This window comes from Pelophylax lessonae (genome assembly GCF_965119305.1).
Source record: "Pelophylax lessonae genome assembly, chromosome: 6".
In the NCBI taxonomy this organism is placed as follows: domain Eukaryota; kingdom Metazoa; phylum Chordata; class Amphibia; order Anura; family Ranidae; genus Pelophylax; species Pelophylax lessonae.
The window spans coordinates 196,690,364-196,714,963 of NC_138773.1; the positions used below are offsets into that span (position 1 = coordinate 196,690,364).

General features: G+C 40.4%; 1 protein-coding gene across 3 annotated transcripts in view; it reads left to right on the forward strand.

Annotated features, from left to right (window-relative positions):
• The window catches only part of PARD3B (par-3 family cell polarity regulator beta), a 2,025,707-nt gene that overhangs the window by 660,151 nt on the left and 1,340,956 nt on the right, over window positions 1–24,600 (forward strand). For all 3 annotated transcript variants that reach the window (XM_082260765.1, XM_082260766.1, XM_082260767.1), the window contains exon 11: window positions 9,877–10,059. In XM_082260765.1, the coding sequence (XP_082116891.1) occupies window positions 9,877–10,059 (183 nt within the window). The remainder of the gene's footprint in view (window positions 1–9,876; window positions 10,060–24,600) is intronic.

The following is a 24,600-nucleotide window of genomic DNA, read 5'->3' on the forward strand; positions in this document are numbered from 1 at the left end:
AAAAAAAAAGTAAAAGAGAAAATTATAATTCTTCCTCACAATAATCTCCAGGATTATATTGGATTCTCTGGGTGACATTTACATTTACAATAGTTTTTTCTTTTTTAAAATTTATGGTGTGTATTTCAAATGAAATAACATTATAAGAGTTGTATAAACAAACTTCCATTTAGTGGACAGCGTATTCACAGCATTAATGGTTTAATGATTCAATAGCAACATAGTAAACATTGTCATATAAAAACAAGGAAATTGTACTCAGGGGTAGATTTTAAAGAGGGAAGAAAATTGTAGTTTCACCAGAAGAGCAAGAAAGTGGGAGTAGTGAAGAAGGTTGGTGAAGGTGAAGAAGGGAGAAAAGAGTGGCCAGGTGGGGTTCACAATTCACAATTTCATTTTTAGGTGTAGGGCAGAATCCTATCAAGTTGACAATCAAAATTCTTTTGCAAAAAATTAGCTATCCATGGTTCCCAGACCCAGCAAAATGTAGGGATTGTGCTCCTAAGTTTGGCCGTTGATTTCTTGTTGAGCATGTTGCAACCTCAGAGGCTAATAAGGTATCCGACAGCCAGGCTTCTGTGATAGTTGGTTTTTTGGATGTCATAAGAGTAAATTAGTCTTTAAAATTCCCATGGGTTTCTTATTTAAAAGTTATATGTGAGTTATATGTGAGGTTGCATAGGTATAGTTACTAATGAGAGTGCGCTCAAGACTCTGAATGTTTGGGTCATAATTCTCTGGACCACTGGGAAGTATTGCCAAAAGAGGAAAAATGTGCCCATGTCTGCCATCCACAAAAGCAAAGATGATGAAGCATTAGGGTTTACATTGGCTAGCCTAGTTGGCACCATAAAGCAGCTAAGCAGTATCTTGTAGTTGGTTTAAATTGTTGCTACGTTATGTGAGCAGGACTCAAGATTTGATCCCAGTGCTCCATTTCTAGTGTTATATTAGGATCTTGCTCCCATTAGTCGACATATGGGTTCATGTGAACATTTGGAGATAAATATTGTACAAAAGAGGGATCACTCAAGGAGAGGGTGGATTGGTTTCACACTAGGTAAAGAGCACATTTTCCCCTCATGGCTGCACTACATATAAAATATAATGCTTAAGAGTTAGCATCTTCCTATGAAATTCCATGGAAATATGTTTTTCAAATAACTTTTTCTGACCTCTGTGTGCTAAAATCATCAACCCCTTCTCAAGAATCTGCTGCAGCTGTATGCCAATCCTAGCCCTAATAATAAGGGGATCTCTCCAATATATTCATATGATAACACAGTCTCACAGCCTGATGAACTACCAGCTATGCTGGCGTGCTATATCTACCGTGTTTCCCCCGAAAATAAGACCGGGTCTTAAATTGATTTTGGCTACAAAAGACACACTAGGGCTTATTTTCAGGGGGTGTCTTATTTATTTACAGTATGTACAAGGACAATCCTAAAGTGGTTGTAACCCTAAATAAAAAAATAAAAAAATCCTGATCCTTTAAACCATGATAGACAGCACAGTCCTTGTGCTGTGTCATTTACCCCAATCTATGTTAAAAAAAAAAAAAAAAAAAAAAAAAAAAAAAAAACTGGAATAAAACAATAAAATATTAAAAGAAAAGTTTTTGTGTCCCCTGTCTTCTCTTCTCCTCTCCCCCTGTCAGCTCAGGAGTCAGCATTATGATATTCTGTAATCCCAAATATAAACCTTGGTTAACCGGTTGCCGACCGCCGCACGGCTATATACTGTGGTGGTCAGCCCCGGCCAGGCAGAGTGACGTAGGGGTACGTCACTCGCCTGTTACTGACTTGTGAGCCAATTGCGGGTGGGCACATGTCCGCCGAGGCACGTGCCCGCCCCGGCTCGTTCACTGACAACTCAGTGCGTGTGACCAGCGGACCCGATCGTCCGCCGGTCACTCACGATCGCTCCGGTGAAGGGAGAAAGGCGGACAGCTTATGTAAACAAGCCGCCTGTCATTCTCCCTGGTGTAAAAATGAAGATCAGACAGTTCTACTATGTAGAACCGTTTATCTCTGTTTTTACACCAATAGCCATGTCCCTTTACAGTTAGAAACACGCCCCTAGGACACACTTAACCCCTCCCTCTCCAATACAGTTAACCCCTTCCCTGCCAGTGTCATTTTTGCAGTAACAGTGCATATGTATAGCACTGATTACTGCAGTAATGTCACTGGTAACCCCAAAAGTGTCAAAAATGTCAGTCAAGGGTCCGATCTGTCTGCCGCAATGTTGCAGTACCGCAAAAAAAAATCGCAGATCACCGCCATTACGTGTTAAAAAAAAAACCACCAAAAATGACAAAAAACTTTCCCTTTGTTAGTAAACGCGATTACTTTTGCGCAAACCAATCAAAATACGCTTTTTGCGATTTTTTTTACCAAACATATGTAGCATAAAACAAATTGGCCGAAAATGTTAAAAAATTTTGATTTTTACATTTTTTTGGGGGGAATTTCATATAAAAAAATGTGAAAAATATTGTTATTTTTGAAAAATTGACCCTCTTTTTTTGTTTATAGCGCATGATCAAAAAATTGCATAGGTGATCAAATACCACCAAAAGAAAGCTCTGTTTGTGGGAAAAAAAGGACGTCAAATTTGTTTAGGTACAGCGTCGCACAACCATGCAATTGTCCGTTAAAGTCACGCAGTAAAAAATCGCAAAAAAACCCCTGGTCTTTTAGCAGCCAAATCCTCCGGGGCTTAAGTGGTTAAAGTCATTGTAAAATGATGTGATATGTTTTGTTAAAAGATTATATAATATCCAGTGAGTCTCCATTTGTAAGCGGCGCTGTAAATAAGGTATTTTCCACAATAAAGTTACAAAAGGAGACACACTGCACATTATATAATCTTTTTACAAAACAAATTACATGTTTTTACATGGATTTTAACTATAGCTTATTTTCAGGGTAGGGCTTATATTGCAGCTATCCCCAAAAATCATGCTAGGTCTTATTTTCGGGGTAGGGCTTATATAGCAGCTATCCCCAAAAAATCAGCTAGGTCTTATTTTTGGGGTAGGGCTTATTTTCGGGGAAACACGGTATATGTTAGTGGACATTAGTTTTAAGTTGGGCAATTAAAGCTTCCAGATGCTTTTCCCACTGGGAGACTGCACAAAAGAGCTTACACACATGATACTACATCCCACAAAAGTTGACAAGAAGTCTTTACTATGTGGACAGATGAGTTCTTTATATCATATTTGGTGGAAGTGCCCAATAATCTCTCTGTTTTGGAAAGATGTTTTCCATTTTATTTTTTCCTTGACCCACATTCACTCCTTCCCGGACCCAGCCTTTACCTTATTCGGCATAGGGATTGAACATTGGCCTCAGCGCACTAGATATTTTCTATTGCATACATACATTGATAGCTGTAAGACTTGGCAGTAGCTGAAGCAGAAAGCCCCTTCAATTTATTTAGTAGTGAACATTCTCAACATACAATTTGCATTCAAGAGCTTGTTCACTCGTATTCATGATTGGAGTAAATTTCACAATATTTGGGATTGTTGGCTGAGTGATCCTAGACCTAGATCTTTATTCTGACCTCTAGGCCTGCTTGTGCCACTCCACTGAATATGATCATCTTATTGAGATTCATGGTTTTGTTCCGGTACATGACTTTAATGAATGGCTAGTACCAAATTCTCCTTTTTCATAGGTACACGAGATATTGTTAACTGCACCGTTGATTTTGGTTGTTCTTTTATCTCACTTTATTGGGTTGATGATGAGACTTCCATCTGTTATATCTGCCTCTAATTTTCCCTTTTTTCTTTACTGTCAATGTTAATTTTTTTTTTTTCTGTTTTTGTACTTTGGCTTGCTCTTTTACCCTTTGCTCCCTATGTAACTACTATACTTTTACAGGTGTAGATCTAAACATCAAGCAGCAAGATAGTAGCTAAATATAGATTTACCTAACACGGAAGATTCTATTTCATATGCCATGTTGTATGAATGTTGTATGATATAATAATTACAATAATAGGTTCTGTAACCTGGAGAGAGCAAAATAATTCTGTAAAAATATCACCATTATACTAACTTGTGTCCATGCAGACCCAACTTGATAGTATTTTAATATTTAGCTAAGAATTTACGAAAAACATGTTTTTTTTCCCCTCTCTGTGCATTCCTATGTAGTGTCAGAAGAAGAACAAAGCTATCCTAAATGAACACAAACACTCACTTTGAGCTTTAACAGAGTATATTTGTAATTTAACCACTTAAGGGCCAGAAGGTTTTACCCCCTTAATGACCAAGCCATTTTTTGCAATACTTTAACTGACAATTGTGCGGTCACACAACGCTGTACCAAAATAAAACTGATGTCCTTTTTTCCCATAAATAGAGCTTTTCTTTGGTGGTATTTGATCACCTCTGCATTTTTTTTTTTTTTTTTTGAGCTATAAAAAAAAAAAAAAGCGACTATTTTGAAAAAAAAATGAATATTTTGTTTTACTTTCTACTATAAAACATTCCCAATAAAAAAAATAAATAAATAAAAATAATTTTTTTTCATCATTTTAAGCCAATATGTATTCTGCCACATATTTTTGGTAAAAGAAAAAAAACCCAATAAGTGTAAATTGATTGGTTTGCGCAAAAGCTATAGTGTCTACAAACTAGGGGAAAGATGTATGTCATTTGTATTTATTTATTTATTTATATATTTGCTAGTAATGGTGATCAGTGATTTTAGCTGGACTGCAACATTGTGGCAGACAGATTGACCAGTGCTAAAAAATATCCACTGTTACTGTACTAATGACAATGGCAGTAGAGCAGTTAACACCAAGAGGTTAAATGTGTGCCTAGGGGGTGCTTTCTAACTGTGGGGGGGATGGGCTCACTGGATGAACACAGAGACCTGTGTTCCTAAATGTGAGGGACATAGGATCCCTGTGTTCATCACTGATAGAACAGCGGTCTGCCCTGTTTACATCAGCAGATCACCATTCTGTCCCCATGGAGAGCGATCGCGGGTGCCAGCGGACATTGCGGCCGCTTGACCCGCTGATGGGCTCCCCCCTCCAGCCAATCGGCATGTGTGCATGCCCACACTAACTGCTACATGAAGCGACATACATGTACGTAATTTCACGTAATAGAGCCGACCTGCCGCATATAACTATGGCGGCTGGTCGGCAAGTGGTTAAACACAGATACCACTGCATAGCTTTCTGTACATGTCGGGGGCTACACTTGAGGCCCAAGGCTTAAAACTGTTTTTGAATGTTTTTAAATTGATTTTTTTTGTTTTTAATTGTGGTAGTTGGGGTTGATAAAGTGCAATGATACACAGTGCCACTGTGACTGAAATAGAAATACTTTTCAGTAATGGTCTTTTTTGTTGCATTAAATAGGTTTTAGAAAATTACTTTTGCCAACAGGAGGATTCAAGAAGCCAGGTGGAATTCAAATCGACTTTAAAATAGATAAAACCAACAAACGGCAACAGGGGCAGATATTTAGACAACTGATGCCACTTGTTGCCTTATGAGGAGTTTATCTGTAATCTCCATCAGCAACTATAAATAGGTGTGTGTGTGTGTGTGTGTGTGTGTGTGTGTGTATATATATATACAGTGGGTACGGAAAGTATTCAGACCCCCTTAAATTTTTCACTCTTTGTTATATTGCAGCCATTTGCTAAAATCATTTAAGTTCATTCTTCTTCCTCATGAATGTACACATAGCACCCCATACTGACAGAAAAACACAGAATTGTTGACATTGTTGCAGATTTATTAAAAAAGAAAAACTGAAATATCACATGGTCCTAAATATTCAGACCCTTTGCTGTGACACTCATATTTAACTCAGGTGCTTTCCATTTCTTCTGATCATCCTTGAGATGGTTCTACACCTTCATTTGAGTCCAGCTGTGTTTGATTATACTGATTGGACTTGATTAGGAAAGCCACACACCTGTCTATATAAGACCTTCCAGATCACAATGCATGTCAGAGCAAATGAGAATCATGAGGTCAAAGGAACTGCCTGAAGAGCTCAGAGACAGAATCGTGGCAAGGCACAGATCTGGCCAAGGTTACAAAAAGATTTCTGCTGCACTTTAGGTTCCTAGGAGCACAGTGGCCTCCATAATCCTCAAATGGAAGACGTTTGGGACGACCAGAACCCTTCCTAGAGCTGGCCGTCCGGCCAAACTGAGCTATCGGGGGAGAAGAGCCTTGGTGAGAGAGGTAAAGAAGAACTCAAAGATCACTGTGGCTGAGCTCCAGAGATGCAGTCAGGAGATGGGAGAAAGTTGTAGAAAGTCAACCATCACTGCAGCCCTCCACCAGTCGGGGCTTTATGGCAGAGTGGACCGAAGGAAGCCTCTCCTCAGTGTAAGACACATGAAAGCCCGCATGGAGTTTGCTAAAAAACACCTGAAGGACTCCAAGATGGTGAGAAATAAGATTCTCTGGTCTGATGAGACCAAAATAGAACTTTTTGGCCTTAATTCTAAGTGGTATGTGTGGAGAAAACCAGGCACTGCTCATCACCTGTCCAATACAGTCCCAACAGTGAAGCATGGTGGTGGCAGCATCATGCTGTGGGGGTGTTTTTCAGCTGCAGGGACAGGACGACTGGTTGCAATCGAGGGAAAGATGAATGCGGCCAAGTACAGGGATATCCTGGACAAAAACCTTCTCCAGAGTGCTCTGGACCTCAGACTGGGCCGAAGGTTTACCTTCCAACAAGACAATGACCCTAAGCACACAGCTAAAATAACGAAGGAGTGGCTTCACAACAACTCAGTGACTGTTCTTGAATAGCCCAGCCAGAGCCCTGACTTAAACCCAATTGAGCATCTCTGGAGAGACCTAAAAATGGCTGTCCACCAACGTTTACCATCCAACCTGACAGAACTGGAGAGGATCTGCAAGGAGGAATGGCAGAGGATCCCCAAATCCAGGTGTGAAAAACTTGTTGCATCTTTCCCAAAAAGACTCCTGGCTGTATTAGATCAAAAGGGGGCTTCTACTAAATACTGAGCAAAGGGTCTGAATACTTAGGACCATGTGATATTTCAGTTTTTCTTTTTTAATAAATCTGCAACAATGCCAACAATTCTGTGTTTTTCTGTCAGTATGGGGTGCTATGTGTACATTCATGAGGAAGAAGAATGAACTTAAATGATTTTAGCAAATGGCTGCAATATAACAAAGAGTGAAAAATTTAAGGGGGTCTGAATACTTTCCGTACCCACTGTATATATATTTATTTATTTATTTATGAGATATTGGGTTGTGTTTTTTTGATATAGTTAGATGTACTAATTTGTGTGAACACAGTTTGCAGGTTTTGGTAAAATAAATCATTGATTTACCAATTCCCTTTTGTAATGCAGCAATGGTAGGTTGGGCTAAATGTGTGTGTACCTAAAGATGTTCTGCTATTTACCCATCATAAACTTGTATGCCAGAAAGGTCAACACCTTAATTAAGTTCCTTTCACAGACTTTACGGGCCAGGGTAATCATTTAGACTAGGCCATTTCACTTCCTTTGTTATCTATGCCTCCACTTCAAAGACGCTCTCTAGTTATGCAATGAAGGTGGCCATCTGTTCAGGAATGGACCATTGGCCCAGGATATGACCTTGCATACCTAATGCCCCATTCAAGACAAAGTTACCTGGCATTACTATTCCCTCACCAGAGAGAAAGTGCTAGCGAAGGGCTGAGTTACGCTAAAGCTAGGGGATGGGGACATTGTCCAATCCTGGATGAGATATGCCCGGAGGGAGGATAGGGGTAAGATCGCTCCACCAATCAGGATGGCCCTATGCAAGTCTATGAGATATGGTTTTAAATTAGTTTAAGTCTTGGAAGAGAGAACTCTCTGAAACACTAGAAGGGGGCCCTTAGGTGCATGGTAATTATGGAATTATTCTCTTGCACTTATACCTAAATGTTTGCCTTATGTCTTTTCTCTCTCTTTCTTTGTATTTAGTAATATGTTTGAGCTCTCCTAATAATATTTCTTGTATGTAACTAGATAGATTGTTTTTTGTTAGACTTCCTTATTATTTACCAATACATTTCTGTTGTTGTGTTAAAGCTTTCACTTATGGTCAAAGAACTCTCTTTTACCAAATCATATCAGGAAAATATGAAATAGTGCAATATATAGATTTGGGTAACACCACCTAACAATGCTTTTAAATAAACACAATTCACACTTACTATTGCAGAACACTGTTGCTGCAGGCATAACATATTTGCAGTTGCTGGTAACAAAATTTATAAACATAGTTTACTTTGCACAGTTATTGCTGCAGATTCTCGGAAGCAGAAGAATTGCCCAATTTGCATTTTTGCTTCCATTGTGATTTTATTATATCTGTAAAACTTTGTCAGTGCAATGTAAAATAATTATATTTATCTTAAAACTGGGCCAAGAGTTTTGAGCCTGAACAAGTTGGAAAAGATAATCTAAAATTTAAATGTGTAGTCCCAAAATTACTAATTAATACCCACTTGGCTTCACACCTTTTATACTCTTTGAAAGTATATATGCCCCATCTTGTTTCAAATTATACACTAACATATTTTAAGATGACATTCCAAACATTACCAGCTGTTATAACACATAAGAGGCTTTAACAATAATTATACTGCTCATTGTGGGCTTTTAAACAGACGCAACAGCTTTTAAGGTTAACTAGTTTATGTATGTAATCCTTATAAATGCTTTTAGGTTCAGGTCATATAGCTCTGATTAAAAAGACAGGTCAAAGTTGTATTCATTTAATTTTTTGTTTTTGTTGATTCAGTAATGAATTACTTTGGAAAACGTTAAAGCAAATATAAAGTATCTTTTTTTCCCCTAAAACAATAAACAGTGTTCCCCCCGAACCTCCTCTACTGGGGTCCCCTGCTGGTGCTTTTGGTTCCTCCTCTTCTTCGAGCACCACTATATCAAGCCACTTGCTGTGGGGGCATATGGCCAGGCTTGCTCCCGAGCCAGGCTGTGTGCGTCCACAGACAGACAGAGCACGGCTCAGCCTTGTTTCCTTGCTCCCTCCTCACAGTCTCACTGACAGCAGCAGGAATCAGGGATTCCCACTGCTGCCCATTTGTCCTGTGAGGAGAGAGAGACTGACAAGCGCCGCTGCACATGGGCACAGCGCTGGATCAAGAAAAGACTCAAGATACAAATGCTGGGACATTTTTTACTTTAATGCAGGCAATGCATTAAGGTAAAAAAATGTCTTACCTTTACTACCACTTTACATGTCATTTACAGTGACCCAAACTCTTTTTCTATTCAGTAAGCTCAATGTCATAGTACAGGGGTCTTCAGAACTTTTCAAACAAAGGGCAAGTTAACTGCCTTTCAAACTTTAGGGGGGCGGATTGTGGCCATTTGGAGTAGAATATGTCCGGGCATCGATAAGCAATGCCATAGGCTTGGTGGTCAGTGGGAGTAAAAAAAAAATCATCCTTGGTGTCAGTGTGAGAACTAGTTCTCCGTCTCTGGTGTCAGTGAGAGGAATAGGACCGCATTGTTGATGTCAGTGGGATAAATAGTGTCCCAAGGACCAGATAAAAACAAGCAAAAGACCACATTCAGCCCGCAGGCTGCAGTTTAGAGATGACAACTATAGTGTTTATTTATTTACTTTCTTAGTACAGACAGCGAATTGACCATTGGTCTAGTCTCTAGTGGTTCATTTCTCCAACCATTAGATTTGCTTTTTTAGGTGTTACTGTACTTCCTTACAAGTCAAACTTTTAAAGCTAAACTCCAGGCAGACAGCCTTATACATAGTTGGAATACATAAAAAATTGAATGCTGTATATTCAGTAATATTTTGTGTTCTTTTGACAGAGAGAAGTAGAAAGCCATGTTGTATCCCCAGAAAACACAGTACAGATGACCTTTGAGATAGCACTAAACGATTCAGGTTCAGCTGGACTTGGGATTAGTCTAAAAGGCAACAAATCCAGAGACACCAGCAGTGATTTGGGGATTTTCATCAAGTCCATCATCCATGGAGGAGCAGCCTTCAAGGTAAATAAGCATTCCAATTTTCATATGTGAAACTTTGCTTTCAAATCTCATTTTATCAGAGGCGATTCACCATATATGTCCATGCCACTTTAATGGAAGCAGGAACCTCTTAATTTAGTATTTTTTCCTCTTTAATTTTAAGGACAATGATACACAGTCTCAAAAATTGTCCTTGCGGCAAGGGTCAAGCCATCCAAAAATGATATTAAAATAGAGAACTCCAGCAAAACGCCCATATGATATGCATGTGTAATAGTGGCTTAAAGTGATACTGAACACGCACTGTTTAATTTACATTGTTTATTCTATTTCTGTAAGTGGATGATGGAACTGTAATTATTTTATAATTTTTTCCTTATCGATATACAGCTGTCAAATCACTCAGATGTTTCCCAGCCTGTCTGTAGGGAAACATAACCTGGAGGAGCTTCTAGTCCTCTGCTGCTGGTCACATGTTAAAAAAAATGCCCTTGGAATACAGAGTAAAACTAAATAAATAATAAACCGTTTAAAAGTGGAATTCAAATATATGTTTGAAATTATATCTTTATTATTTTGTGGAAATAACATGGTGTGAATGGATTTCTGCCAGTCACAGGCTGTGTCACACCCCTCCAGGCTGTGTCTTAGAATAAGAGGGAGGTGAAGCCACCATTAATCAGCATGAAATATCCCTTCCCCATTGTGTTTATCTGGTTAGTGAGCATGGAGCAGGAGGGAAGGAGTGGACTATACATAACTACAATTCTATATTTTTTAGAGTCCCCTTTTTTTTTTTTTCATATTGTTCACTAAAAGAAGAATATGCTTTTCTCACCAAAGATGGAGTTACTATTTAAACTTTCAGAATTTTGAATTGGTTTCCATTTGCACCGTGGTAAATCCAAAATACTGGTGTAACATGCAACATGGTGCAAGAGGTGGAGTTAGCCTTTAGAACAGAAATTTGGCATTTAAATCAACGAAGACAGTTTTTTTTTGCTTTTGCCCCATTCACACAGAATAAAGTCACATGCATGTTGACTGGATGAATTGCAATGCAAACTTTTTATAGATACTCTCCTAAGTGTCATGTTTACAAGCATTAGACAACCAGTGTGCCCATGAACAATAGTGCATTGTAGTCTGTTTGTTTTTACTTTTTGCTCTCCTTGTTGTACCACTAATAGCAAGTAAAACTCATTAATTATATAATAATTATTGAGTTTTACTTGCCATTAGCAGTACAACTGTGAGTTCAAATATTAACTAGCGAACATGCAAACTACATTTTGTTTGGTGCATGCACAAAACATGTTAATACACTTCAGACCACAAATCAGCCCCAATGCATGCAATTCAGGCCTCTAATCAGCCACAAACATTGTACCTTTGGGAATGCAGGGTGCCACTCCTCATGAAGAATATTGAGAATTGGAATCTCTCGTGCAGCAGCCTGGGTCATTTAAAACAGGGTTACTGCAGAGATGTGAGACCAAAGGAGCTTCCATCATCCCTTCTATCTTTTTAACTACTAATAACCACATCCTCTTCAACTCCCTTCACACTCCTCACCCTTTTGTAGAACCTCTGTCAACAAAAACCACAAGATATTTGAGGATGATGGCTTATGTGGGGAGGGGCAGGGATGGTGCAGGCTCTATGAGTAAGTTGTAAAGGAGAGTGGGCCAAGCGTTGTAATTGATACCTTGTCAATTACGGCCAATGTCAGTGGGTACCAGCACAAACAGCATCATGTGCCAGCTCAGGCACACATGCCAGATTTGCTGATGCTGGATTTATAGGTTGGCTGATGACATAGTACTTGTACATGTACTTTATTCAGACATGATCTGGATTAAATCAGGGGTTGCCTCACACCAGCAGAAATAGGATATCCAAAATTGTAGATATTACCTATTCTCATGGCACTCAGCTTTCTGAACTCTGGGACCTGGTGTGATCATTACAGCAAAGGGCTGATGATGCTGAAGATAGACAGAGATGGAATAATATCAGGGTGGTGGAGCTGCCAGAAGAGGCTGAAGGAACTAAACCTGCAATCTTTGCTGAACAGTTCTTTAAGCAGTTACTTTCCCTGGAAGATCTCCCACCTACATACAGTATGTGGTAGAGAGAGCCCATCGTGTTTTCACAGGTGCTAAACCCCCTGGAGCCCCTCCCAAGGCCCTTTCTGGTCTGATTTCTAAATTTCAGGGATATGGACCTGCTCCTATCTGAGGCAAGGAAGAACCAGTATCTTCAATTTGAAAATGCACACATAATGTTGTTCCCTGATTTCTCAGCAAAAACGCAGAGGTCCGGGAGAGCCTGAGGAAGAACGACATCAAATACAGCATGTTATACCCCAGCAGACTTTGCGCCCAACATAAAGGGTCGATAAGATTCTTTGACAATCCATTGGAGGCCTCTAAAGTGGCTGGACAGAAAACACTGACACCTGTCCAACCTCACTGATTGCTTGCCACACAGGAGCCCCTAGCTGATCTTTCTATTGAATTTCCTTATCCACTTCTGGGGACGGGTACACACTCCCAGAATTTGTATTTCCACACTATGGTGGCTCTACACATACTTTGTCTTCCCCGCTGTAACCTATTCTCCTCCATACCATATGTACGAACAATACCTTAACAATGGTGGTTTACCATGACCAGGTACTATCACTACACCTGACTATGCAGAGTCTCCCGTTGGAGACGTAAAATAGTCATCTGGAACTGTTGGACTGTTGTGATCAAAAGTTGGATCTCCACAAGATTCTTCATTTGGTTTTTGGGATGAAGCTGCATACCGGACGTTTTTGTTCTATTTTGTTGAGTTTCTGATATAATGGCAAATGGTGTTTGAACCAGCTGACCTACAGCTGTGCTTTCACTGCACTAGTCAAATCTTTTTGGTGCCATTCACATATCCACAGCCTTTTCCTTTCATGCAAAAAACTGTTAGTTTGGAATGCATTCTTATGGCTAACACTATAAAATGTCTCTCTTGGAATGTTAGAGGGATGAACAACAAGTTTAAACAGGCAGCAGTTTTCAGATATCTTAAGCAGGTTAAGCCGTATGTTGTCCTCCTACGAGAGACACATCTTGATGGAAGTAAAATTCTATCCCTACGCAAACCATGGGTACAAAGAGCTCTCCACTCTACATATTCTACATATGCAAGGGGGGTTTCTATTCTACTCTGCAAATCAATCCCTTGCACCATCCATTAGGTGGTCCCTGACCAGGGGGTTGATATGTGGCTGTAGTGATGGATATCCATCATCAGAAACTTTTACTAGTTGTGAATATATATGTACCTCCTCTTTTTCAGGTTCAATTGCTGTATGACTTAATGATAAACTGACTCCAATATGCCCATGATATTGCTTGATGATTTTAATTCCATACTAAACCATTTGTAAACAAATAAAATTAGCTCAATTTCCATAGATTAATCCATGCTCTATCTAATTGATGCGGTATGAGTACTAAACTCCTAATAATTATAGCTGATTTTATATATACTAAACCATACCCGGCAGACCAGGATCCACAGAGTTACTCTCCTGGGCCTCAACTGTGGGGCTGGTTGAGCTGTGGAGATGGAAGCATCCCTAAGCCAGGAGTTTTTCCCAACTCTCCACCACTCATCGCTCCTCAGCTAGAATAGATCTAGCATTTGGTAATGCCTCCTTATTGCCATTACTTCAGGAGATTATTTGGTAGGGGGCATTTCTGATAATAACCCATTATCTGTCACACTGGCTGTTCCCACTGGGACTAGTAGAGGGGGATGGAGACTTTCTCTGTGATAGTGACAAGTTGATCAGGTTGCTACCCACTTACAAAAGTCTATCTCATCATATTGGTCCACTAACGCTGACTCCAGCGGTGGTATGGGATGCATTTAAGGGGGTAACTAGGGGGGAATGTATCTCCGCAAACAAAACCGCCCGAAAATATCATAATTCTGAAGTTGTTGCTTTACAAGACAGAGAGTGTGGGTATATGGAGGAACACGCAGATTTTCCATCAGATACATACCGAAGCTATATGTAGAGCTGAATCGCTATTTGCACAGGGTGATAAAAAATGGTACACTATTGACTATGTTGGTAGCTGACCAGAGGACCCCAGTGAATATACCTGCTATCCGACTGGCAAGTGGTGATATAGTGACGGACCCCTCGAGCATCCTGACAGAATTTGTGAACTATTATTCCTCCTTATATGCCCCCATCCCATCCTATGGCCCTACTGCTTTAGATGAGCTGTTGGGGGGTTTACAGTTGCCAGTGCTCTCAGAATCAGTCAGAGATTTGCTTGAGGCTAAGATAACCCCACTAGAGGTAGAAGCAGCTATTTCAGCATTCCCCCCACACACAGCCCCTGGGCCGGCCGATTTCTATAAATCCTATGCGAAGCAGTTGGCTCCTAGAATTAGTAATCTCCTAACACAGTTTGGAACAACCCCCCCCCCCCCCCCATCCATGTTAGATGTCTATATGTTACTACTTTTAAAACCTGGCAAAGACCCCATGGCCTTTTCGTCCTATCAACCCATTGCCCTACTAAACATTGACCTGAAAATCCTGGCCAAGGTGTTGGCAACACGCTTGGCCAGGGTCATTACTTCCTTGGTTAACATAGATCAAACAGGATTTATGCCTGGGAAATCAACGGACACAAACTTGAGGAGACTGTTCACTCACCTCCAAATATCCTTAGATATTAAAAAAAAATGTTTGATTCTGTGGACTGGCAATATATGCATAAAGTATTGGAGCGTATGGGCTTTGGGCTGAAGTTCCCACAGATGGAAAGCAATGCTGTACCGAAGCCCTCGTGTGGCAATTTGACTTGGTTTGTCTGTCTCTCACTTTTTTGGTATAGGTAAGGGTATGAGATGGGTGCCCACTCTCTCCATTCCTTTTTGCCTTGACGGTGGAACCCATCGCTATTGCACTTAGATTGTCCCAGACAGTTGGAGCTATCAGTGTAGGTTCCCTAAAGGAATGCCTGGCTCTATAAGCTGATAAGCTGATGACCTACTTCTATTCCTCAAAGACCTGGGTCCATCCTTACAAGCAGCGCTAACCAAGTTTGTTAAGTAATCTGGACCTAAAGTAAACTGGGGGAAATCATCCATACTGCCTTTAGATAACAATGCAAAATTGATGGCAGACCCCAACCCCCCACTACACCTCCCACACTTTTCTGGGTATCCAGATTGCCACTAGGGTTCAAGTCTCACTTCTAATCTCCTGCCACTGATAACACAACTTCAACAAAATATACAAACTTAGAAAATAATTCCCTTGTTGTTATTGGGGAGAATAAGTCTTCTCAAAATGAAGGTATTGCCAGTTATATTGTACTTCATGCCCGATTTGGGTACCCAAATTATAATTCAGGAAGCTAGATAGTACTATTGGATCTTTTCTCTAGTCTCCTGGATCACCTCACATAGGGCTTAGGGTTCTGCAAGAGCCCTGGGGCCAGGGAGGATTGGCCCTGCCGGAGTGGCAAAAATATTACCTGGCGGCACAGATGGTGTTTGCAAGACGCTGGCTAAGGACAGATGATGGGGACTCAGCCACGGTACTGGAGGCCGCACAGCTTGGGTCATACGAAAGTCTGAGACCTGGCACTATACAGAGGCCTAAAGTCTGATCTTCTCTTAACCCTGACTATAAAAGCCACCATTGGAGCATTGGCAACTGGCATGCCCGAGCTATAATGGCATGTCGCCATCCACCCCCCTTTGGATGAATCCTACTCTGTCACATTTTTACTCTATGCCCGACTCTGTGATCTGGGCCACCAGAGGCATCAAGAACCTGGGAGACGTCACTAGGGAAGGGGATATCTTAACATTTGACCAACTGAAGGCGAGACATGACCCAACTCCCACCTGTTTATATTTCTACAATTAGAACATGCTTTTAATAGCCAATTCTGTGGGAAGAAGGTGGAGACCCTGCTATCAGAGCTCAAGGACTTGTTATCAGCTGAAGACTTGGCCAAAACTCTCTTGGTTGTTTATAAATAACTGTTCAAAAAGACCCGACTGTTGTGACTAAATGTAGGGAAAGGTGGGCAGCAGAGGTACCAGCTATTTAGGGAGAAGACTGGGACGACCTCTGCGGAAAACCTTTCAATCACCTAATAGCATCCAGGGACAGGCTAATTCAATTCAAATGTCTCCACAGAATTTACTACACCCGAGCCAGATTAGCAAATCTCTATCCTACCTCTTCAGCGGAGTGCTGGCGTTGTTATACTTCTCCTGCCAACGCAGACCATATTTTTTGTGGCTGCCCTCAGATCCAGAATTTCTGGATTGAGGTCACTTCCTGTGCCTCTGAGGTACTGATGGTCCCTGTTTCACTGTCAGCCAGGGTTTGTCTGCTGGGCTTGGTGGAGGAGTTGGTACCATCTGTTGCGCATAGAACACTCCTAAATATTCTGCGGTTTTATGGAAGGAAAGCCATACTTCTGCACTGGAAAAAACAGTTAGCCCCCTCCATCTCTTTTTGTAAGGGACTGGTAAACTCCATTATATCATTCTATAGGGCAACATACAGTAACTCACAAAAGTGAGTACACCCCCTCACCTTTTTGTAAACATTTTATTATTGCTTTTCATGTGACAACACTGAAGAAATGACACTTTGCTACAATGTAAAGTAATGAGCGTACAGCTTGTATAACAGTGTAAATTTGCTGTCCCCTCAAAATAACCCAACACACAGCCATTAATGTCTAAACCGCTGGCAACAAAGGAGAGTGTACTTCTAAGTTAAAATGTCCAAATTGGGCCCAAAGTGTCAATATTTTGTGTGGCCACCATTATTTTCCAGCACTGTCTTAACCCTCTTTGGCATGGAGTTCACCAGAGCTTCAAAGGTTGCCACTGGAGTCCTCTTCCACTTCTCCAAAATGACATCACTGAGCTGGTGGATGTTAGAGACCTTGCACTCCTCCACCTTCCATTTGAGGATGCCCCACAGATGCTCAATAGGGTTTAGGTCTGGAAACATGCTTGGCCAGTCCATCACCTTTACCTTCAGCTTCTTTAGCAAGGCAGTGTTTTTCTTGGATGTGTATTTGGGGCCGTTATCATGTTGGAATACTGCCCTGCGGCCCAGTCTCCGAAGGGATGGGATCGTGCTCTGCTTTAGTATGTCACAATACATGTTGGCATTCATGGTTCCCTCAATGAACTGTAGCTCCCCAGTGCTGGCAGCACTCATGCATCAGCAGACCATGACACTCCCACCACCATGCTTTACTGTGGGCAAGACACACTTGTCTTTGTATTCCTCACCTCGTTGCCACCACACACGCTTGACACACCATCTGAACCAAATAGGTTTATCTTGGTCTCATCAGACCACAGGACATAGTTCCAGTAATCCATGTCCTTAGAAACAAATTGTTGAAGACAAGCAGACTATTTCTTACACATCTCTTTAGAAGCCCCGCACGACAGCCATGCAGACCAACTTGATGCAGTGTGTGACGTATGGTTTGAGCACTGACAGGTTGACCCCCTTCAACCTCTGCAGCAATGCTGGCAGCACTCATACATCTATTTCCCAAAGACAACCTCTGGACATAACGCTGAGCATGTGCACTCAACCTCTTTGGTCGACCATGGCAAGGCCTGTTCTGTGTGGAACCTGTCCTGTTAAACCACTGTATGGTCTTGGCCACCATGCTGCAGTTCAGTTTCAGGGTCTTGGCAAACTTCTTATAGCCTAGGCCATCTTTATGTAGAGCAATAATTCTTTTTATCAGATCCTCAGAGAGTTATTTGCCATGAGGTGCCATGTTGTACTTCTAGTGGCCCGTATGAGAGAGGGAGAGCGATAACACACCTGTTCCCCGTTCACACCTGAGTCCTTGTAAAAAATGACATTGGGGAGGGAAAATGGCTAATTGGGCCTAATTTGGACATTTTCACTTAGGGGTGTACTCACTTGTGTTGCCAGTGTTTAGACATTAATTCCTGTGTGTTGAGTTATTTTGAGGGGACAGCAGATTTACACCGTTATACAAGCTGTACACTCACTACTTTACATTGTAGCAAAGTGTAATTTCTTCAGTGTTGTCACATGAAAAGATATAATAAAATATTTACAAACATGTGAGGGTTGTACTCACTTATGTGAGATACTGTATATATCCAAGGGATGTGGAAAAAAAATTGACAAAGTATGTCAGTCATGGCTTAACTCAACATCTACTGTGCGGTAGTAACCTACATCAGGAATGATATCTTGAGATATAATAACAGCTGGATAATCTATATTAGCTGCAGACCTAGTTGGAAGGGACACATGCCTTTTAATAAAAAAGATGGGAAGGCTCCTAGTGAAATGGTACTTACACATATATTCAAGATATCTGGTGCACCTTACATCCTGAAAGTTGATCATATTTTTTTATTTTCAGTTGTGGGTCGAGCTGGTTCGGGTTGAGGGTAGGACTAGGGAGAGAGGGTGGGGGAGGTATTTTTTTTTTGTTTTAGAGAGTTGTTTCATGTCTAGTCTAGATACTGTGTCGCAACCTGGGGGCTTCACCTTAGGGGGTGTATATTTACTTATTCTGCCCTTAAGGTTGTATTGTTGTATACTTTCTTTGTTATGTATAATGTGAAAATCTTAATAAAAATCATTTAGAAAAAAAAAAAAAAAAAATGTTAAGGAATCATGCACACTAGACATTTTTAATGCTGCTTCTAGGGGAGTCAGTAGTTTTTTTGTTTTTTTTTCTCTCTCTAAACACCCCTGCATGTTAGCCTATGTGTCCGTGCAAACACGCATTTAGAGGCTAAAAAAAAAAAAAAAAAAACCTACAGCCTACAACGCTTGACACATATAAACACGCGTTGATGCTAGGAACGTTTAGCATTTGAGCATTAATTAATTTCAATCGTCAGAATAAATTATCATGCTGGTCACTGAAATCACTTAATGCCCAATCTCTTGACATACACAGTGCTGCATAGGATCAAGCTCTCACGAGTATCTATCCTAGCAAGTGGCTTTCTAGGGGGGGTACTCGGAAGATGAGGAGGATCAGGGCTGCTGTGTGCAAATCCATTGCACAGAGAAGGTAACTATATGCTTGTTATTTTAGCATTTTTAAAAAATGGATGTATTGTCAGGTACTTTCTAAGTACACGGCCTATAGTAGTTGGTTTCTCCAGCCATAAACAAATTCATAGCCCAGGGTAAAAAAGTTACTGGTCCATAAGGCACAGTTGAGGACAGCACTCATAAGAACTACTATATTTAATGTCTTTGATCAACCTGACATTCTAGACACACATTTGCCTGAACAAGTCAAGATAAACTAAGGTAAGTATCTCTCAGGTCTTAATTTTAAATCAGGACAGGGAGGTTAATAGTAAAAAAAAAATAATAATGTACTGTGTCATATGGTTTTCTGTGTTTTCTACACATCTTCACGATGGAGAACCTTATTCTGAATGCATTTGTCTCACGTTGCATACTGCATATCCTAAAAGGGCGACTAAAAGCCAAAAACATGAAAAGTGCCTTTAAATTGCATAAACATCCAAAACACATAGAGGAACTATACACACATAGAAACGGGGCGTAATTGCATACATGCAAACTGTCACTAAGAGCTAGAAGGTTATCTACCATCTGTGTGTAAAGAGCAGTAGGACAAACTTACCCAACTTTGTTCCCTAAAAGGAATACATATATATTTGTAGGGTAGTGGGTTTAATTCACCTGGGCTTGATTTTCTTAAAACAAAAATCCACTTTACATGCCTTTTTCCTGCAGGCTTCATGTTGGTCTAGTGACATCATGGGTCCTTCTTCCTCTTTCTGTGTGGGGTCAGTCCTTCCTCCTGGACTAAGTGATGTTCATGTAATGATATGCAAGTGCTGCTCAGTCCCGGTGTACTTAAGAACCCAGGCTACGTAATTATACACTTCCTGGGGGTGTGTGTAATGAGAGCACTGGCCATCATACAACTTAAAGACAAGTGATGTTGGTCTTTTGTTGTAGTATATTTGTGGGGGACAGACAACACTAAGGATAAGGTGGGAATTGAAACAAAAGTGGTTTTATTTTAAGAGTAAAATATATCATTAAAAAATAAATAAAATGCAGTATATAAATGAAATTGAACTTTAAAGAGTAACTCCACTTTGGCTGAGAAACATCATTACTCTCTGAGTGATCAAGGTATATTGCAAATATTTTAACAAATGTCCTTACAGATTCCTACCTTTTGTTATTCTGAAGAAATAGCTGTTTGTATCCATAAAAAAACTGAATGTGAATGGTAGTGACTTTTTAATTATCAATTAGCTGCTGTGCTTGCAGGGTTCTAATTGGGTAAGTGGCAGGGTCTGAATACCTTTAAGCCAATGTTCACATTGGTCTGATTTGACATGTCAAATCGGAGGCAATTTCCGGCAATGGCACCGTCCGAATCAGTGTGGTGCTGCACCGATTCCGAAAAGTAGTTTCTGTACTACATTTGGCGACTTCGGGGGGGGGGGGGGGGGGCAATTTAAATAGACATCTGTGCAAGACACCGCACAGATGTCTTTGAAAGTACCCCCCCCAAAGTCTGAAAATGCCAGTTTGAAACTGTGCGAGTCCAGCTGAACTCGCACGATTTTGAACCAGCCTCAGTGTGAACCTAGTCTCAAAGGGATTTTCCTTTGGAAGCATCTCACCAAAAAGGAACTTTTGTTGCAGAGAATGACCAAAATCTGACTTGTATACCAGTGCAGACAAATGTGAAAATGTGTAATCCAAGCACGGAAGCAGGAAATTACATTTCATTTCATTTTCCGCCAGGACACTCTGATCAGCGCTCTCTGCCATTGGCTGAGAGTGCTTTTTGGGAGTCGGTCGGCTGCTAGTTTTCCAGCATGTACGTCCAACAGAAGCTGGCCGAACAGCCGCCTACTGTCGGACAGACCGACATACACATGGGCAGAATGTCGGCCCTTTTCTTTTTTTGAACCGCTAAATGTCTCCCGACATTCTGCCCATGTGTATGGGGCCTAAATCTCTTATAAGTAAAAGATAAAAGGGCATGTAACCCTAGTTTTGTGCTGCATCATTTTCACTCCAACCTGTTGAAACAGTGCATTCCAAAAAGTATGTAAAAGTCTGCAGTAAGGAGCGCCCTGAGCTTCTGCTATAGTTTTCATCATAGATATTTGTCCTTTTACATCAAGTTTCTCCATATCTCAGCAGATTCATATATTTCAGTTTCAACATTTGCATTCTGTTTATGTTAATGTTTTTCATCTGACACTGACCTGCTGATTCAGCTAATCTTCACCATTAAACTACACAACAGCAAATTTACAGTCTATGTTAAACAGACAGGCATAGCATCAATCATGGTCGGCCTGGTGTCAGTGCATTGTGCTTGAGCCCCTATTACTTGTTGTAGATAAAGGGATATTTTACATAATGGCAGAACAGTGGCATGGGTACTTAATGATACATGTTTACAATTGTATTTTATTAGCATATTCTTTATAAGACTGTTGAATTTTACAACCACTGTTATTAAAAAAAAAAAAAAAAAATACATATGGAAACCATGTAACCCCTCTGAGTTTAATAGTAAATCTTGTGATCAGCATGATGACGGAAATTTTTTTAAAAATAATTGAAATCCAGCTGAAGAATAAGTGCCTGTTCACAGCAGATGCATTGGGCAAGTTCCAACACACAGACAAGGCTAAAGGCCTTGTTCTTTGTCATCACAATTCATACCATCTATGCATGCACTGAAAAAGTAAAACAAGTGTGGGGCTATACGATGCAATCCACCGCAACACGCCACAATAAAGAACTGAATAAAATGTCACTTTGTGTCATTTTAGTAAAGTTCTAAAAAAAAAAAAAAAAAAAAATGAAAGTAACTGCTCATCAACACCGCTGCCTTTACATGGCACTCCAGCGGCTGTGCAGTAGTGCATGCTACTAATGTGAACAAGTCTTAAGAACTTCTACATTTTGATTTGTGACAGTTTAAGAAGCCCTGTTCCTAGAGCATTAAAACACCAATTGTTGCCACAGTAGTACGGATTGAACTTAATTACCCTTAAATTAGTTTTGTACTGATACATTTTTTTTTCCTTGGGAGAGCAAAGGCAGTTGATACAATTTTGATTTGATATATTTTACTCTTCCCTTGGTTCCTCTTAAGCAAATTACCTCTAAGGTAATGTGATCCTTCTGCAGCACTGCATTGTGCTAAGTAAACACACACCCAAGGCAGATCAGTCTTCTCACTTGGCAATTATTATTTACATTTCCAAGCTTGACAAGAAGATTGTTCAGGTTTATAGACAGGGATAAAAGGGCTGGAGCATCACAGATAGGAGGGTGTCAGGACCTGGATCTGAACCTGCAGCCTCTGCTATGTCTGGAAGTATCTCTTCTTGCTGAGCCACCCGAGATGCTGAACCACTCCCTGGACAATTTCCTGGACAATCTGGACTTGAACCTTGTTTCTGGTGAACCTTAAATTCTCTGCTCCTCCCATGAACTTCCTATTTAAACCAAGCCTTTGCACTTTTGCTAGATTATTCTGCTCTCTATAGCCAATATTTCACTCTTGTTACTCCTGCTGACCTCTGTATCTTTGGTCCCACTCGTTACCAACCCTTGGCTTGTACCTTGACTACGCGTCTGCTTGTTCCCAGCAAGCAACCACTTGTGTACTGACCTTTGGCTTGTTTACTGACTATGCTTTGATCCCTACCTGCTATATCTGCTACTGGACCCCAGCTTGCTCACCTCTCAGTGTAAACTATCCTGAGGACTGCAACATGGTACTAACATGCAACAAAACCCATCTCCACCATTAGGGGCTCTGGTGAGTAGCCGTTAGTGCTAATAGATGCAAGTAGGTCATCCACCAGGGGGACCTGCTTGTATACGTATCCTGCTGGTCGGTGGGAGCCTATGTACTGCTAAAGCTACTGGTCTCTGAGCCTGACCCTTTACCATGACAGAGGGAAAAGAACAGGGCTAAGATATTAGGCAGACAGAGCCAGTCACTCTATGTATTCCAGATTGAAATACTGCTCAGTTTTTGCACAGTTTGAAATTAGAAGGTTTTTGTTTGAAAGATAATGTCACACTTTTTATTCACATTTAATTAGTTTGATGTCCATAACCTGGTTACATATTTTAAAGGTATAATGTGATGTTCTCCCAGACACCAAATGCACCAAGTGGTATTGCTGCATCTGCTATATATATATATATATATACAAACATTGAAAAGTAATAAATTAAATGCATCAATAACTCATATAATAATGTCTAAATGTATCTGTGTATTCAATCACATGAAGTAGAAATAACAGTTTATTTAGGGCGATGTCACAATGTGCACTTTCACCACTGTTGGTCACCAATGTGCTCACAGAACTCTCACCTTAAATAAGGCTTAAACATGCCTTATATATATTTCCATCAAGTGGTCTGGTCAGCCAGGGTAGAAGAAGCCCTCCTTATCCTCCCTTAGCAGTTAATCCAGATTGGGGTAATGGTCCCTTTATATCCTCCAAACTCCTATGCATATATGTTAGGGTAAACGATAAACAGTGCCTCCCATAGTGTAGTAAGTTAAAAAAGGTTTTATTTTTTTGCTTTTTTAAAGAATGCTGCTTACATCAAAACAATATAAAATCTGCATAAAAGATTTGTATACCCGGCAGATGCCTCTCATGTCACTTCCGGTCTGCACTATGTCTGGGACTCCTCCTCATCAGGGGAACCAGATTGGTTGCTAGTGTAGTCTATTTATATAGTGGGGACATGAAGTGTATACTTCCCCATTTTGTAGGAGCCACTTTCATGGATATCCCGCTGCTATTTTCTATGTGACCAGCATATTTTAACTTATTCACTAGAGGACCTGGATATTTGTGTGTAGTGGCCATTTTGTCATATGCTCTACTTTATCATTTAATACAAAGTGCCAATGGTTTATGAAGTACAACAATGAAACTGGAATTAGAAGAGAATATCATCAAGTTTAAATAGATTAATGGTTTAAAACATACTTATGACAATATGGGATTCCGGAAATGATATGTGGGGTGTGTGCATTTAAAATGTATGAGTCTTTATGCCATATGGCACTGCACATGCAATTTTCTATGCACATGGTTTGCTGACAGTTGGGCCAGTACCAGCACATGGGGCTTTTGACATACAGCTACCACATTAACTATTACTATTCAGCATTTTGCTTACATAGAATTAATGGCATTATTCCTGACCACTGAGGGCTATAGGCTACCATCTTCTTACAAGTAGAATTGACGCAAAGTTATTAATTATGTTGTACTTAAATGCCATTTGGTTTTGTACAATGTGATGCATACTGCAACGATTCCTCCAATGATAATCCACAGCAGCTCAATGTGGCAATGGCTGTCAAGATGATGACACTAATATAAAAAGGAGGTTACAGGACAAAAACGACTTGATGTTTCCAGACGTTGTCTTAAAGC